At 51.8% G+C, this 18,493-nt stretch overlaps 1 protein-coding gene across 2 annotated transcripts in view; it reads left to right on the top strand.

The window, feature by feature from the left end:
- XYLB (xylulokinase) overlaps positions 1-18,493 on the top strand; it is a 41,021-nt gene that overhangs the window by 13,329 nt on the left and 9,199 nt on the right. For both annotated transcript variants that reach the window (XM_056129394.1, XM_056129395.1), the window contains 8 exons: positions 1,174-1,246; positions 1,986-2,104; positions 3,094-3,175; positions 5,068-5,108; positions 5,719-5,834; positions 6,549-6,664; positions 7,940-8,013; positions 10,542-10,638. In XM_056129394.1, the coding sequence (XP_055985369.1) occupies positions 1,174-1,246; positions 1,986-2,104; positions 3,094-3,175; positions 5,068-5,108; positions 5,719-5,834; positions 6,549-6,664; positions 7,940-8,013; positions 10,542-10,638 (718 nt within the window). The remainder of the gene's footprint in view (positions 1-1,173; positions 1,247-1,985; positions 2,105-3,093; positions 3,176-5,067; positions 5,109-5,718; positions 5,835-6,548; positions 6,665-7,939; positions 8,014-10,541; positions 10,639-18,493) is intronic.

Consider the following 18,493-nt stretch of genomic DNA (forward strand, 5'->3'; position numbering starts at 1 on the left):
TTCCAACACCAGTCCCACCACCATTGCACCTTCCCACTACCATTATTTCCAGTTTTTCCAACCAGCCCTCAAATCTGCCCCTAAAGCAGGCTCTAAATAATTTAATATTGCTTGTTGTAATTCGCTGAAAGTGATCAAAAATATTTCCTTAGATGAAAGTGTTTGAATGTTGTTGTATCTCACCATGGAGCCATTGAGTCCTTGTATAAGAGATTACTAACATGTTACATATTAAGCCTTGTGTGTTTATATTTTCTTAATTGAGATTGGTTACCTTCTACTTTATATCCCATCCAATGTGGTGTGCTACTCCTGGTTTATCAGCGGGGTAGAGTTTGAGATGTTAGGAATTCAAAACTTTCGGGGCTGGAGCGATAGCACAGCGGTAGGGCGTTTGCCTTGCACGCAGCCAACATGGCCGACCTGAGTTCGATTCCTCCACCCCTCTCGGAGAGCTTGGCAAGCTACCAAGAGTATCTCGCCCGCATGGCAGAGCCTGGAAAGCTCCCCATGACGTATTCGATATGCCAAACACAGTAACAACAAAGTCTCCAATGGAGATGTTACTGGGCCCGCTTGAGCAAATCGATGATCAACGGGAGGGCCTTTACCTTTACCTTTACCAAAAATTTCTAACGAGGTGATATAACTGGAGTTAAAGTTTTAATTAAAAGTAGGTGACTTTGGGCGGCCCAGATGACTCAGCCTGGTGCAGGGTCCAAAGGCATCTCTGTAACTTGTTGATTTCTTTTGAGATTTATTTATGAGTCTCTGGATCATGGCCAGTTAATGAGCTTATTTGGTGCCCGAGGCAGTTCATGGGCATGACTGCCAAGCTTCCGGAAGAACAGGGAGACAGGGACTGGGAGACGTGGAGGAGATGGGGGAAGGTAGCCCATCCCTGACTCTGTGAGAGCCTGGAGATATCAGTCACAAAACCTGCATACCCGAGTTTTTCAACAGATCCAATTTATGGATGCTGCTTGTCCCGAGCAGTGGAGTCTGGCCGTGAGCCTGACAGTGCTTGTGGACCCCGACAATCTTGTTCAGGGTTGGGGTTTAGTCAGTGCCCACTGCAGGCATCTGGTTGACCTGCAGCCAGCCTCTTCCGGACGTGCAGCCGCTTTGCCCCATGAGGGAGAACCATGCATCACCTGCCGTTTTCCTTTGCAGAGGATCTCCTTGGTTAGCAGTTTTGCTGCTTCCCTCTTCCTGGGTTCTTACTCCCCGATTGACTACAGCGATGGTAAGGGCAGCTTTGGCATCCTGGTGAGAGCCTGTGTCCAGTGTCTGGAGGGTGTGTATTCCTCCATCTCTTGGGCTTGTCATATGTGGGTGCCCACCAGTCCACTTCCTCAGTGACATGTGTCCCAGCATGTGGCCCCTGGAGACTGCCTGCATTGGTTGCCTCCCCCATGGTGGCAGGTCAGGAACCTGGGAGCTGCTTGTCGGGCAGACCATTGCTGTCCAGTACTTCGGTCTACTGCAGTATGACCCGCGAGGCTGGACCCACTTCTGGAATCACACACACACAGTTTTGGCCCACAGATGGTGGCTCTTTGACTTCTGGATGTGCCTGAGCTGGCAGCTGGGGGCCCCCACAGGGGAGGGAGAGACCCCCTCCTCCCTGCTTCAGCAGCGTCTCTCACACCTCATCCTCTATCCCCAGGAAGGGGCCACCCCTCAGGGGGGCAGGCACCCCCTCTGTGGGTGAGCAGGGGCTATCCTGAGGCCAGGCAGGCCCACAAGAAAGTGTCACCTGAAGTTTTGCTCCCATCTGGGGAACTCAGCGTCTCTGTCGCTGGTTCCACAATGACCTTGAGTCCCCTCCGTTGGGCAGAACCTTGGAGAGAGCCATCCCTGCTGGCGGGGAGCTTTTCACAAGAGCTCTTTCAGCCGCTCTTCTGTTTTGTTTTCATTTTGTGTGTGTGTGTGTGTGTGTGTGTGTGTGTGTGTGTGTGTGTTGTTTTCATTGTCTTCCATAGGTTCTGGGATGAACTTGCTGCAGATACAGGAGAAAGTCTGGTCGTCGACATGCCTGAGAGCCTGCGCACCACACTTAGAGGAGAAGCTGGGTGCTCCTGTGCCCTCCTGCTCCATCGTGGTAGGTCCCCACTCCACTGAGGGGCCATGGGTCTGTGGTGAGGCAAGGCAGCACACGCTCATGTACACAGGGGCCTCCACATCCACAGAGGATTCAGGCAGCCCAAGGGAAGGGTTTGGCATAAACCGGTGTTTAACCAGATTCGGCTTGAGGCAGACAGTTGGGAGCAGAGGGAACTGGCAGCCCCCTGAGGTCATGTGGGGCTTGGCTCTTGGCCGTCTGGCTTGCCCATGAGTGCTGCTTTAGTCTTCAGCCTCAGTGCCCTCTTGTCTCCCATCGTTCTGGAACAATGGGGATTATCCTGTCTCCCTGGGTCATGCAGGAAAAAAAATGTCCATGCATTCAAAGGCCCAAGACTGTGTCTGGTCCATGGAAATATGAAAAGCATCCACCCACTCTTTGCAGTGCCGTGCCCCATTCAGGTCGGACACGGGCCCTTCCATCCTCTAAGAGGAACCAGGTGCAGAGAGAGGGCACCGCCCTCAGGGCCCTTGGTGCAGGCCACCTGGGCAGAGCAGTCGATGTTCAGAGTGGGAGAGCGTTGGCAGTGGAGGCAGGAAAGTTCTCCCAGGGCTTGGAGAAATGATCACACCCCACAGGGAGCCCTAGCTCCTGAGACTACCCCAGGGTGCAGAAAGCAGCCTTTGGCCCTCAGACCCCAGAGGGCCTTCCACCTCTAAGAGGGAAGCATTTCCTCCACTGCAGCCATAAGCCACAGACTTGCCTCCAGGTGGGTCTAGCCTGCACTCAGCCCAGCCAGGTTCAATCCCCAACACTCTACATGGTCCCCCAAGCCCTGCCAGGAGTGATCTCTGAGAACAAAGGCAGGAATAGATCCTGATCACTGCTGGGAGTGACCCCAAACCCAAAATACTCCTGGTGCTTCCCTGGGGTTCCTTCAGCACCAGAGGCCAGAGGCCATGCGGGCTCTGGGGGGCCATGCACAGTTGGCCACCATGGCCTGCACCGTGCGTACTTGCTGTTCTCAGGGAGCCGTGTCTGCCTACTATGTCCGGCGCTATGGGTTTTCTCCCGACTGCAAAGTGGTGGCCTTTACTGGGGACAACCCAGGTGAGTACCTCAGGGCTTTTGGGGATGGGGTGGGGGTGGGGTTGCTCCCCAGAAATAAGGCACTTCTTCCCCTCCATAAACTGCCTTTTTGTTTGTTTGTTTGTTTGAGTGAGACACATTCAGTGATGCTCTGGGCAGATGCCCTGCCCGCTGTGCTTTGGCCCCAGATGTTTTTTTTTTAAATTCCCTTTCTAACTCCCCTCCCTGCTGCTAAGGTTGGGAATAGACTGAGTGTGATGCTCGCTGAGGCTGCCACACAAGTGTACACCCTCTGTTGTGCTCACACATGTTCTGGCTGTAGTGTGTATATGTGTGTGTGTGTGTGTGTGTGTGTGTGTGTGTGTGTGCGCGCGTATGTTGGGGGTGGGCAGAGTCACCTCCTTAGTGTTGCTCCCTGGGGCTGCTCCCCTTAGCTGTGCTAACACATTTGCTGCTGTGTGTTGGTACCAGGGCAGGAGGGCCCCCGGGCAGCACCAGGAGTCCCACTCGCAGCATCATGCTTGCAGGCCAGGCCTTCCTGCTCCCGAGCCTCCCGGGACCCTGTGTGAGCTGCCATGTACCTGCTGCTATGTTCCTGCCCCACGGTGGTCCTGTTAGAGAAATCTCACGAGGGAACAGGCAGCACCTGGGGGGTCAGAGGGAGGCAGCCCTGTCTCATGAAGCATGCAGACTTGGCCTGGCTCTCGCCAAATTGGGCCGAGCCTCCAACGCACAAAGAGCTTTGCTAGTCTGGTGACCAGCAGCCTCAGTTCTAGGGTGACAGGAATGGGGACAGGGTCACAGCAATTAGTAAATGTCTATATGGAACTTAAGACACTGTGTTCATCACTGAATGGACCAACTGTTTATATGTTAGTGACTTGCTCTCTCTCTCTCTCTCTCTCTCTCTCTCTCTCTCTCTCTCTCTCCCCTCTCTCTCTGGTCTGATAAAGGTATCTTCTTACACTCACTAGAAGAATGTCAGACAGGATAACAGCCTTCATTTTTTCGGGTTTTGGTTGGGGGGAGGGGCACGGTGGTAGTGTCCAGGGCTCACTCCTAGGTCTGTGCTCAGAAATCACTCCTGGAGATGCCTGGGGACCATCTGTGGCACCAGACATGAGATTGGGGTTGGCTGCATACAAGCACGCTGCCCATGGTACTGTCTTTTAGGAATGGGCTTCTATTTAACTGCTGAAATGGGAGCTTCTAGGTGTACCTGAGCTGGAATGACAAAGCAGCAGCTTTCTCGTGGACTTGGGGAACGCTGGGTGAATGTTTGGGCTACAGGTGTTGGCCGCAGGCGGGAAGCCCCTGAAGGGCAATCAGTGTGCAGTTTGCTGCTGCCTTAAGTGACACATTGATTACGTCTTCACTACAGCAACACCCAGGAGGGTGGCCAAAAGCACCTGCCTTAGCAGCTTGAGGCTGAGGGTCTCCTAGGTGCCCGGGCTGGATTCCAGTGGTCCTATTCTTCTCCAAGCCGCCCCCACCCCGCACCCCAGCAGTTGTGGTCCCTGGAGAGCACTGCAAGTAAAGATGTGGGAGCACCATAGTCAGTCAGGAGTGCAGCCCCCCAGTGTGCCGTGTCTGAAGAGACACGAGGAATGAGCATCTGGGATGGGGCAGCCCTCTCTCCTGGCCCCCCTCCCCAATCTTTACCAGCACCTGTGGACTTGGTGCTCCCGGGAGCACCTGGGGGAGGGTGGGGAGCTTGGTCCCCTTGAGGAAGGAGCTCTCCCAGTCCTGTGTGCCTGGGGCTCAGCCCTGGACCCTGGCCACCCTGTGTTCACCTTGTTCCTGGCTTGTGCTAGGGAAGGGTGGAGGGGGCTGAGATCCCACCTGGGGTGACTGTGGTCTGCTTGAGGCGCCTGTGTGACCCCCGCTAACCAGAAATTGTCTCCCATTCTTAGCGTCACTGGCCGGTATGAGGCTGGAGGAAGGTGACATTGCGGTAGGTGACCTCTCCCCATCCACGGGGGCTGTCCTCTCTGCCCTGGGGGATGGTACTGCAGTTCTCAGTCCAGCCTCGCTGCCTCAGAGAAGTTTTGCCCATTCTCCAAAACAGTCAGGGGGCAGGGGGGACAGGAAACCCCCAGGCCTGCATGCCTCAGCTCTGCTGCCCTGGCCAGTCTTGGGAGCTCCTAGTGGCAGAGGGTCAGACGTGAGGCCCAAGACTGAGCTCTCAGATGGTCAAGGAGGACACAAGCCATGACCTGGATCCAGTGGGAAGTCCTTTGGCCGGGGGCGGGGGGGAGGGGGAGGGGAGCCAGGCACCCCGCGGTGAGCTGCAGCTCGGATCAGTTCTCAGCTCTGGCCCCAAGGGTCCAGCAGAGTTGGGGGGAGCTGGCAGGGAAAGGGCAGAGGGTCTCCCCAGGAAGTGGTTGCAGTGGGGGGGGGAAGTCACCCAGAGGTGTTGGGGGTTACTCCTGGCAGCACGGTTCTGGGGGGAGGGTCTGTCTTCCTGATCCAGAAGTGGCCTCTGACCTGAGGCCCACAGCTGAGCAGGGGTCAGGGCAAGGGGAGCTGAGCAGTGATGTAGTACCCGCCTCTGTCCTCCCCAGGTCAGCCTGGGCACCAGCGACACCCTCTTCCTGTGGCTGCAGGAGCCCACGCCCGCCCTAGAGGGCCACATCTTCTGCAATCCTGTGGCCCCACAGCACTACATGGCACTCCTGTGGTAGGTGGGAGGGTGGGGCCGGGCTCCCCCAAAACCAGCTTCGGGCCCCTGACCCCCCCATCCCCACCACTACCCCTGGATCCTCAGTTGGCCTGGGGCCACCCCAGAGCACATAGTGGGGAGACTCACCCTGGGGTGCTCAGAGGGAGTCCTCCTGGGGATACCCCCAGCATGCGGAAGGGCAGTCAGCGCCTCCCGCTTTGACAGCGGTCAGAGAAGGGGGTATGGGAGGGGCGCATTCCGCACCCCAGCACAGGACATCGCAGAAGGTGCAGGGCCTGACCCATGCCTCGTCCGGGCACCCCCACGTGCGGGATCCCGACTCGGCCCTCCCTGGGGCTCCTTCATGGCATCTCTGAATGCAGAGTGTGAGGCTGGTGTGTTTGTTTTTTCTTTGTACGGCCCTGGGGTGCTCTCTCCTGGCAGTGCTCTGGGGACCCTGCGGGCCCAGCTACCCACATGCAAAGTTGCATTGCCACCCCTGGCCTGCGTCCCCGGCTTCCGAGAACCCAGTGTAAAACTGGGTTGACAAAACTTCTTTGAGGAGCGAGGAGGGGTTTGGGGAAGAGATGTGTGCGGGTCTGATGGTGGAGCATGCCTTGGGGCCTCCCTCAGGCAGGGTTCTGTGGTCCACTCTGAGCTGCAGGTCCTGCCCCGGGGTGGTCAGCCAGCCCCGAGAGTGACCACTAAGACTTTGTGGCCTTCCTTCTGCAGCTTTAAGAACGGCTCCCTCATGCGAGAGAAGGTCCGCGACGAGTCGGCCGCTGGCTCCTGGAGCGAGTTCTCTAAGGCGCTACAGTCCACGGAGATGGGGAACGGCGGGAACCTGGGTGGGCTGCTGCGTGGCGCCCAGGCTGGGGGGGGAGGGGCTGCGGGGGCCTGTGCAGGGATCAGAGGGCAGCGGGGAAGCCTCAGGTTGCCCTGTCTGGGTGCGGTTCCCACGCGAGTAAAGTGGGGCTGTGAGTCTGATCCCAGCTGCAGAGTCAAGGCTGCAGACCTGGGGTCGGCCCCACTGGTGCTCCCCTGACACCAGCCAGTCCTGGGACCTGGGCACCTCCTGAGCGGGAAGAGGCCCACTGCTCCCACACAGCCCGTGCTGGCGTTTTAGGGTTATCCGGGTGACTGCCTCTGACCTGGGCTCCCAGGACGGAGTTGATCATGTGATGTCTAAGAGAAGTTGTCTGGGTGTTGCCAGCTGCCACCATCCTGCTGGAGATGAGCAGCTGGGAGCTGAGACCCTGGGGAGTAGGAGGGGGTGGGGGTACTGGAACAGGGGGCAGCTCACTCTTCCCCTTTCCAAGTCTATCAAGAACAAATGCACCCCACCCCCCATCTCTCTAACCCCAAAACTCAACTTTTTATTTTTTATTTTATTTCAGTTTTTTTTTTTTGCTTTTTGGGTCACACTCGGAGATGCACAGGGGTTCCTCCTGGCTCATGCACTCAGGAATTACTCCTGGCGGTGCTCAGGGGATCATATGGAATGCTGGAAATCGAACCTGGGTTGGCTGCATGCAAGGCAAACTTCCTACCCACTGTGCTATGGCTCCAGCCCCTCAACTTTTTTATTTTTAAATAAATAAAAGTAAAAGGGAGTTGGAGCCATAGTACAGTGGATAAGGCATGTGCCTTGCATGTGGCTGACCTAGGATCAATCCCCGGCATCCCATATGGTCCCTTGAGCACCAACAAGAGTAATTCCTGAGTACAGAGCCAGGAATAAGCCCTGAGCATTGACAGGTATGGCCCCAAACCAAAACAACATCACCACCAACAAAAAAACAATTTAAAAAATTACATAAAAATATAACCTTCAGGTGCTGGAGCGATAGTACCGCGGGTAGGACATTTGCCTTGCACGCAGTTGACCCAGGTTCCATTCCTAGCATCTCATTGGTCCCCGAGCACTGTTAGGAGTAATTCCTGAGTGCACGAGTCAGGAGTAACCCCTGTGCATCGCCAGGTATGACCCATAAAGGAATAAAAAACCACATATATATATAAAACCTTCATCCAACGGACAAGACGTGAAAGGGGGCATCTCACATCTTTTGCTTTTGATCACATACAGCTCAGTGCTCCATTGCTTATTGGTCTCACTTCAGGTTTTTATTTTGATGTCATGGAGATCACCCCTGAAGTGATTGGGCGTCACCGATTCAATGCAGCAAACCAGGAGGTAAGCATATTGCTGAGCATGGAGTGACATTGGCTCCATTTGGGAGTTGTGGATAGGAGCGTCACCAGTCTCTGCTGCCCCGCTCATTCCCGCAGTCATGGCCAAAGCCAACCTTTCCAGGGTGCACGCTACCCGCCCCGGGGCCCACTGTGCCCAGGGCCGCTGCCTTCCTCTCTGAGGAGTGCCAGCACCCTGGGGCCTCCGTGGAGCCGGCTTGTGTGAGTCTCACTCTCCAGGACCTACATTGCTCCACATCCTGAGTTTCCTCCCGGGGAAAGCGAGGGGAACGGCAGGCTCCCTGCTGCCACTGCCGTGTGTACTGAGTGCTGCTTAATTGAACACTGTGCTGGCAGCCGCAGCTTCTTCTCACTTACTGCCTGAGCAATAACTGCAAAGCCAGTTATTAGAATACCCTGTACAGATGAAGAAACAGAGGCCCAGAGAGATGAAATAATTCACCCAAGTCATGAGGACGTGCATGGGTGGGGAGGAAAGCGCAAACCCAGGGCTTGTTGGCCTGGAAACATTATTTTGGGGGCCTGGGGTCACATCTGATGGGGTTCTGGTGCCACTTGTAACTCCGGACCCAAGGATCACTCCTGGTGGTGCTTGGGGGACCACATGTAGTTGTCAAGATCAGTACTGGTTGACTGTATGCAAGGCAAGCATTTTGCCTTACCAGACTGTCTCTCCAGGTCCAAGAAGTGGATGTTTATTTTTTTTTTTAAAACCACATCTGCATCAGAGACCACCTCTCAAGGAGCTCACATCCTGCTTCTGCCGTTCAGCTTGGTGATTTTGACTAAATTATTTGAGTATTTTTGTTTGTTTTGGAGGTTATACCCAATGGTGCTCAGAGGTTACTCTGAGCTCTGCATTCAGGAATATTCCTAGTAGTGCTCAGGGAATCATATGGGATGCTGCAGATCTAACCTGGGTAGACCATGAACAAGTCAAGTGCCCTACCACTGTATTATCGCTCTGGCCCCAATAAGTGGTTGTTTTGTACTGGAGAGATACAAGAGGGTAAAATGCTTGCCTTGCATGCAGCTGACCCTGGCATAGCATATGGTTCTCCAAACCTCTCCAGGAGTGATTCCTGAGTGCAAAGTCATGAGTAAGCCCTGAGCACAGCAGGATGTGCCCCAAAAACCAAAAGGGAAAAAAAAAGTAGCAATTTTTTTCCCCCTTCACCATTTCTCTCCCCAGGAGTGATTAGGTCTGTTCTTGGTGCTTTGAGTTGATTTGTGAGATCACCGAAATCGTCACCGCACTGGGGGTTGGACCTGAGAGATTCTGGCTAGTCCTTGTCATGGTTAGAGTTGACCCGGGAGTCTGTGGCCAAGGATGGCATCATTCATGGGATGAGGAGCAGGAAGCTGGGTGGATTCCAGGCTTTTGAGGCAGAATCTTTTGGTTTCTGTCATCCACAGAAGATGGGCCAGAGGAACCAGAATTCCAGCACTGCCTGGCATTGCTCTTACTCTAAAAACAAACTAATAAAACTGAGGCGCAGCAAGGCTGCTTTATTATTATTATTATTATTATTATTTTCTTCTGGTACTGAGGTGAACCCAAGTCCTCTACCTGCAGGGCACAAGCTCTACCAAAGAGCCACATCCCTAGCCTTAACACTTAGGTAATTCATTCAGGGGCCAGAACAGTGTATAGAGGGTAGGGCACTTACCTTGGGTGCAATCCCAGGTACCCTATATAGTCCCCCAAGCACCACCAGGCTTGATCTCTGAGTGCAGAGTTCAGAGTAAGCCTTGAGCACTACTGGGTGTAACCCCTCAAAAAAAACAAAAAGAGACTCGGATAATTTATTCAGAATCACCAAGCTGAATGGCAGAAGCAGAATGTGAGCCCTTAGCTCCTTGAGAGGTGCTCTCTGATGCAGCCTCCCTCAGGGAAGTCCCCTCACAGGGTTTGGTTTTGTATGTTTGTGTGAGTGTGGGTGGCAGGCAATGTTTGTGACTCAGGAGCTCTTACACTCCTGTGGAGGCCTGAGTCACAAATTCCAAACCCGGGCTACTGTTAACGGACACGCGTAGACACTTGCATAAACATATACTTTTGCATGTGCGGTTGTGTGCACATACACGCACATTTAAATGTATCTGCCCACTCAAACACACATGTACCTCATGTATGCTCAAATGCACACTTAAACACATGCATACCAGATGTGTTCTAACACCTATGCACACTTAAACACAATGCACACATGCATACTCATGCATACACACATGCACACCAGATGTGCTCAGATGTACAAACACACGTGCACATTCAAACACATGTACACTCTTAAACATAATGTACACACATGTGCACACTCACACACACATGCCCACTTAAACACACATGCACGCCCAGTGTGCTCACCCTCGGGCACAAACACCCGCACACCTGCTCACATGCGCACTCACACACTTGCACTTACAAACACTTGCGTGCACACTCACACCCACACACACATGTGCCGTGAGAGTGTCACTCACTCTGTGCCCTCCCCCCAACAACAGGTCCCAGCCTTCTCCAGGGAGGTGGAGATTCGTGCCCTGATTGAAGGACAGTTCATGGCCAAGAGGATCCACGCTGAGGGCCTGGGCTATCGAGTCAGTAAGTGAAGCTGCTGGCAGCCCTGGCTGGGGGTGGCGCCAGGGTCGCTGAGGGCTTTGAGACCCTTCCCGGCCTTCAGGCCTGGCCTTCAGTATGGGGGTCTCATCAAGCAGGGGGTAGAATCCGGTCCCCGGTAGAAAGTGAGTGGAGGGCAGGATACGCAGTTCAGTGGTCAGACCCTTACCTGCTGCGTGTGAGGCCTGGACTGGGCCCCTGCTATCCCCTCACACATATTGCCTGCCACTTATGAGTAGCCACACACTATAGGCGCGTCTCTTCCGCCTCACTGCTCATCTCCAGGAGGGCTTGGAGTGTATTCTATAGCCCTTAGCTCTAACCGGCAGGTTGAACATTCACCTGCTGGACTTGGAGGACAGGGGCAGTGCAAGTGGGGCAGGTCTAGGCTGGGGCCATCACTGGACTTGGCCTTCTAGCTTAGGCAAACTCCAGTCTATGTGGGGGGGGGAGTAGTCACCATCCCGGGCCTTTCAGTTTGGACAGGGAAGACCATGTTGTAGGAACCATGGGTGGGGGGGGAGGTGGGGAGGAAGGGCCTCTGAGAACTTGAACCATGAATGGGCAGCTTTAGGGGATTTGTGAACTCCTCTAACTGGAGATATTGGGTGGGTCTCGGGGGGAGGGAAAAGGGTATCTGCTGGTTTAGAGTCCAGACTATGAGATGCGTTTGGCCCTCGGGGAGGCAGCTGCTGTCACCCACTATAGACAGTAGAAAATGCTGGAAGTGTAGCGTGTTTCCTAGACAGCCTCCTTGAGACACTCTGTGTGCACAACCCAAGTTCTAGGTAGTAGCTTTTTTGTTTCGAGGAAGTTTCGAGGCCCACTCTGACGGCTCTTGGGGGTCTCTTCACAGCACAGTGCTCTGGGGATCTTACAGTGACAGGGAAGGAACCTGGGACGTGGACAGGCACAGCCTGGGCCCCAGCTCTTGGCGCCGTCTCCCTGGCCCTTGTGAAATAGGTGCTTTATGTCTTTAATCCAACCAAGTAAAAGAAAACTACAAAAACAAGCATTCGGTACAGGGTTTTGGAAAACCTGTTCAGCAACATCCACCAGAGCTGTGTCTACACCTACCCAGCAATCTCGCATTTCAGGAAGACAATCGAAATTCTCACATGTTCCTGAAATCCCTGTGGCTCTGTGCTCACAGCCCCCTCCCCGGAAACCATCCAGCTCTGGTTGAGAGTAGGCAGGCTCGGCTCTTGGAGGCGTAATTTAGGCCCGTGGTCCCGCCCATAAACGAAACCGAACCGGCTTCCACTACAGCCAGCTGACTAGACGAGTATCCCCCCGTCACAGAAAGTAAAACAGGCCCAGCACATGGCAGGATGCTGTGGGCAGCACATCCTAAACCAGACAAAAGTCTTCGCTATTGGACATTAGGAGGTTAACTGGCAGGAGGTGGCCCCTGGGTGCTGATGGTGCTCAGGCTCATGGCTCATCGTGGGTGAAAATTTGTCAAGTTTTCCCCTGAGGATGAGGATGTCCACTTTTAAAGATATATGTGAGAGTGCAGTGCAATAAATAATAATAATAATAATAACAATAAATAGATAAACAACCTATTTACAGTAGATCAGAAAGATCCAACCAAGACTCAATTCCAGACACCGCTTTTTCATTTATGTTCGTTTGGGGGCCACACCCGGTGGTGCTCAGGCCTTTCTCCTGGCTCTGCACTCAAGGATCGCTCCAGTGGTCTCAGGGCACCATATGGGATGCCAGGGATCGAACCCAGATCTGCCACGTGCAAAGCAAATGTCCTACTCATTTTTTAAAATGTTTTCACTGCTTTTATTTATTTATTTGTTACATTTTTTAAAAAAATTTTTGTTAGTGAAACACCATGAGATACAGTTGTAGATTTACAAATTTTTGTGCTTGGGTTTCAATTGTACAATATTCAAACACCCATCCCTCCACCAGTGCCCATTTTCCACCACCACGGGTCCCAGTATCCCTCTCACCCCCCATCTCCCCATCCCACCCTGCCTCTGTGGCAGGGCATTTCCTTTTGTTCTCTCTCTCCTTTTGGGTGTTGTGGTTTGCAAAAGAAAATGCCCTACTTATTGTGCTATTGCTCCAGCCCACATAATGCAAAAATGTTACGTCAGTAAATGTGATGACTAGTTCTGTTTCTTCCTGCTACCTAGAGTAGAAGCCAAAGGTCCCCGGGAGTCCACAGAGACTTCAGAGTTCCCTGAGAAATGAAATGGGGGTCAGGGGGTGCTGAGATTGGGGCCTGGTGGGACGGGTTCTCTGGCTCTCAGCAGGGGTGCTTGATGGAGAGACTGTCCCTGACAGCCCAGGGCCAGGAGAGCAGAGCAGAGAGGTCCCCCTGGGCTCGGGAGCAGTTATGGCCCTGGGTCATTATTCCACATCCCAAAAAGCCTTCCTCCTTCAAGCAGCCAGGAAGTTGCAACCTAGAGGTTGCAGCAAGGGGGTTGCACATGGGCATGTGGCAGCCTGGTCCTGCCTGGGTGGATTGGTCAGCTCGTGCTTTGTTGCGAGCAGGTACTATCTTGTTTTAATGGTTTGAATGAAGGTGCTTTGATCCTGATGGCGAAAGCTGCCGGCCTTTCCTCTGCCCTGCCTTGTTGGACTGAACAGGGGTCGCACACCTGTTTGGTTGCAGAGCTCTCTGGGGTTCACCATCCTGGCCCCGCGGGACTCTCTGGTATGGCCTGGGGAGCTCCCAAGCTGTAGAGCGTTGCGGGGATGGGGCTGGGCACAAGTGGGGGACATTGAGAATAGAACTCACAGCATCGTGCTTGCAAGGCAGGTGCTTTTGTCACCCCTGGGACCTGGCTGCAACATTCTGAGCACCCACTGTTTGCCCTGCCTGATTCCTCCCTGTTCAGAGCAGTGCAGGTTCCTGGCATTGCTCCCATGTCGCCGAGCAGGAAACTCCATCTGGGCATGCCAAGCAGCTTTCTTGAGTTTGTCAGAGCTTTTGCACCAAACCAGGTTGGCTGCAGACTCTGGGTTCTTAACTGTTGGCCCAAATATACAGAGTTTCTGGAAATGCTTCTTCTCTTGATGCTTTGGTCCCAGCAGATCCTCACACCAACTGGACCCAGCTGAAATGTGTTTCCCTAGATAGTTCATTTTGCCTGGTTGATTTGCAAAGGCAATTAAAATGTTATTATGGGGGCCTGAAAGATAGTACAGTAGGTTGGGCGCTTGCCTTGCATGCAACTCAGGTTCACTCCCCTACACCCCACAGGGTGCCCTGAGCCCTGCCAGAGGTAATCCCTCAGCACAGAGATAGGAGTAAGCCCTGAGAATCACCAGGGATGACTCACTGAGAGAGAATCCCATGACGCAGAAGTGAGATTGCAGAGCTCTGTTTGCCTGCCTGGCCCCTGCTTCCATATCCTCATGTCAGGCAGTGGTCACTGGGGACTGGCTGGGGAGGGTGAGCTCTGATAGGGACATTTTCAGATCCCTGCCCCCACCCCAGGCCACATGTAGCTGGCTACACAGTTTTTTGGTTTGTTTTTGGGCCACGTCAAAGGGTTGCCCAGGGATTACTCCTAGCTCTGCATTCAGGAATCATTCCTGGTGGGCTCAGAGGACCATATGGGAAGCAGGGGATTGAACTCTGGTCAGCCACATGTAAGGCAAATGCCTTGACTACTGTACTGTGGCTCCAGCCCCACAGCTGCTATATATTTGGTGGTTTTCTCTGTCCCTGGCATGTTCCTCAGCTCTGTACTCACTTCGTAGCCGTCCCATCCCTCCTGGATGGGGCAGCACTAAGGTCCCACCTCATTCCACAGTGTTTCTTTAGACTGGTTTACATTCACAACTGTTTGACGGCTTTACATAGTATGGTGCGTAAGGCTCTGGCTTTGCATGCAGCCAACCTTGGTTTGATCCCTGGCACCACATATTGGCCCCTGGTCCCTGAGGGCAGAGCCAGAAGTAAGCCCAGAGCACTGACAGGTATAGCCCTAAACCCTAGATCCAAAAAATCATAAGGAAATAAATAAAATGGGCTAGAGAGATAATATGGGCTGGAGCGATAGCACAGTGGGTAGGGCATTTGCCTTGCACGCAGCCAACATGGCCAACCTGAGTTCGATTCCTCTGCCTCTCTTGGAGAGCTCGGCAAGCTACCTAGAGTATCTCACCCGCACAGCAAAGCCTGGCCAGCTACTCATGACGTATTCGATATGCCAAACACAGTAACAACAAGTCTCACAATGGAGACATTACTGGGCCCGCTTGAGCAAATGGATGGACAACGGGAGGACAGTGCTACAGTGCAGAGAGATAATGCAGCTGGCAGGGTCTCCTGCATCGGCCAGCCCAGGTTCGATTCCCGGCACCTCCACATGGTTGTTCCTCAAACCCCACCGGGAGGTGACCCCTGGCACTGCTGGGTGTGTCTCACAAACAAAAACAAAAAAGAGAAAGCCGTGGGTTTTGTTTATTCAGCATTCGTTGGTACAGCTCAAGTGTCGTTCTTTCTTGACTATTTCCATATTAACTAATACTGAATATTAACTAATATTCATATTAAACTAATTCCATATTAACTAATACTGAATCTATGTGTGTTATTCCACTGAAGTTTACCTGGAGGCAGAGGTATGTGGACGGGGGCTGCTCCTGGCTTTGTGCTCAGGAGGGACCTGGCAGTGCTTGGGGGTGCACATACAGTGCAGGGAGGTCAAACAGGACCAGCCGCATGCAAGATCAGTTCCTGTGCTATTTCTTATTTGAGGATTTTTTTAATTTGTTTTTTTTGGGGGGTCACACCCGTGGCCCTCAAGAGTAACTTCCAGCTTAGTGTTCTGCGGGGACATGCAATGCCAGGGTTGGAACCTGGGTGTCCTGCATATAAAGCCTGTGCTCCACCCCGTGGAGCTGTCTTCTTGGGTGGCCCCAGTTTAGTTTTTTATTGTGGAAAAATATGCATGAGGCATAGGATATACAGTTACTTATAAAACATTAATGAATCACATCCCTGAAGAATAGAATATTGGATGTCCCAAGAGTAATAAGCCATCAAGTAATTTTTTTTATTTTTTAATTTATTAAATTTTATTTTGGGTTTGGTGGACACATCGATCAGGGGACCATGTGATGCTGAGGATCAAATAGGGGTTGATTATGTGCAAGGCAAGAATCTCAATCCTTGTATTGTCTATTCAGCCCCCCACCCCTTTATCAAGACAGTCAGAACCTTAGCACTAACCTGGTTACCCCTTCACTTGCATGCCTATTTCCCCAGAGAGCATTTCTGTCCTGACTTTGGTGTTGGCTTTGCCAACAATGCATGCTTTTGTCAATTTATGTTGCTTACTTTACCTGTTTCTGAATGTCCTGATGGCATGGACGGACTTTCTTTTTTAGCTCAGTGCTGTTCATGAATGCACTCATGTGAGCTCGTGTTAAGTGAGTCGCTGTTAACTGGCTATAGTTTAGTCATAGTATTCCATCCTGTGATTCTGTCAACTTATCCCATCTTCTGTGGAATACATTTTGTCTTTCTAGGTCAGTGTTTGGAGCAATACTGCAATGCTTGATCTCCTAAATGTCCTTGTGTGACTTTTCTCTATATCATCTCTGTTTCTCTTAACAAGGCTTGCCATGGTTGGATTTTTTTTGCATTTTTGCCAATCAGATGGGCCTGCTGGCTCAGTCTCATCCACTGAGTTATATCTGTCTGCGTTTATCCTCTTGTTCCTCCTTCTTCTCCTCCTTCTCCTCCACCTTTTCTTCCTCCTTCTCCTCTTCCTCACCCCCTGTTCCACTTTCTGCTCCTCTTCCTCCTCCTCTCTTCCTCCTCCTCATCCTCGTCGTCATCCTCCTCCTCCTCCTCCTCTTCCTCTTCTTCTTCTTCTTCTTCTTCTTCTTCTTCTTCTTCTTCTTCTTTCTTTCTTCATCTTCTTCTCCTTCTACTTCTCCTTCTCCTTCTTCTCCTCCTCCTCCTCCTCGTCCTCATCCACATCCTCCTTTTCCTTCTCTTCTTCTTCTCCTCTCCCTCCCTCTCCTCTGCCTCCTCCTCCTCCTCCTCCTCTTCCTCCATATTCTCGATATCCTCCTCCTCCTTCTTTTTTGGGGGGTAGGATAGGGTCACACCTGACTGTGCTCACTGGTTACCCCTAGCTCTGTGCTGCTCAGGAATCACTCCTCGCAGTGTTTAGGGGACCCCATGGGGTGCCAGGGCTTGAATCCAGGTCAACTAAGTGCAAGGCAACGCCCAAACCGCTTTGCTGTTGCACTGTACCCAGCATTTCCAGTCTTGACACCTGAGCCTAAAGGACCTACTTCCTTTTCAAGTAATCACCCTTAAAATTTCAATGCATTGGGTCAGAAAGATAGTACAGAAGTTAAGGTGTTTGCTTACCTCACTTTGATCCCCAGCACCACATATGGTCCCCTGAGCACAGAGTCAGGAGTAAGCCCTGAACATAGCCAGGTAAGTGCCCCCTCAAGCACCCCAAAATAAATAAAATTTCACCATAGCTACTAAAATGCATAATTTTAAAAATTGACATGTAGAGTTTTCTATCCCATTTCTTAATTATGTTCTAGCAGATATCCTGTCTCCTCTCTTCTCTCCTTTCTTCCCCTCCTATTTTCTAGTTCCAGAGTGTCCCTGATAATTGCCACTCAGCACAAAAGAGAAGCAGCACAAGGGAATTATATGAAGCAAAATAAATCAGAAGGGAAAAGACAAGTACTAGCAATATGTTGGAGGATAGAAAATTGGTGAACGGGGCTGGAGCAATAGCACAGCGGGTAGGGCGTTTGCCTTGCACGCGGCCGACCTGAGTTCGATTCTCAGCAACCCATATGGTCCCCTGAGCGCCGCCAGGAGTAATTCCTGAGTGCAGAGCCAGGAATAACCCCTGTGCATCGCTGGGTGTGACCCAAAAAGCAAAAAAAGAAAATTGGTGAACATGTAGAAGGAAAAAAAAAAGATAAACCAATGACCCCGATAATAGAACCAAGGAGGTGACGTGGCAGGGTGAGAATTTGGTTGGTTGTAGTAAATTTTGCATTTTATCAAGATGAGGAAGCCTTCTATTCTTGGTTCCTTGTGAGGTCTTGCATATGAGTGAAGACTGAGGGGTAGAAAGACTGTAAGGCTGAGCAGTGACCTCCCAACAGCACACCTTGTGGATGGGGCCCCCTCTGGATCTATCCCCCAGTCTGGGGGAGCAGGGGACAGTGGTATTAATTTTTAAGTAAAATTTCTTTTCTTTTTTTTAAATTTAATTTTATTTTTATAAAGTAGTTCACAATATTTTATTACATTTGATATTTGAACATCAATTCCATCACCATACACCTTCCCACCACCATATTTTGAATGTTTCCATCCCTAATCCCAACCCCTGCCCCAAAGAAGAATCAAAATAATTTATTTTGTATTGTTTGTTATGAATAAACAGCTGAAAATGCTCCAAACAACTTTCCTTAGAGGAGAGTGTGTGAAGATTGTTGTGTTTCACCCAGGGGCCATTAAGCCCTTCGATAAGAGATTACTAATATGTTTTAATGGTTGAGTGTATATATATATATATATATATATATATATATATATATGTATATATATCTCGAGGTGACAGGGGGCAGTGTTGGCCCAATTCAGCCACTCCAGAATGGCCTAAGGGCTCTGGAAAGCAGCACTTTCTGCCTTGTGAGGATTATTATGCTCACTGTCACTGTCATCCTGTTGTTTATCCATTGCTTTGAGCAGGCCCCAGTAATGTCTCCTTCCTAGCCCTGAGATTTTAAAAAGTGCCACATTCGAGGCTCTTTCAGGGTCAGAAGAATGAGACCCATCATTGTTGCTGGTTTTTGACATATTGAATAC

This window comes from Sorex fumeus, unplaced genomic scaffold (genome assembly GCF_029834395.1).
Source record: "Sorex fumeus unplaced genomic scaffold, SorFum_2.1 ptg000072l, whole genome shotgun sequence".
Classification (NCBI taxonomy): domain Eukaryota; kingdom Metazoa; phylum Chordata; class Mammalia; order Eulipotyphla; family Soricidae; genus Sorex; species Sorex fumeus.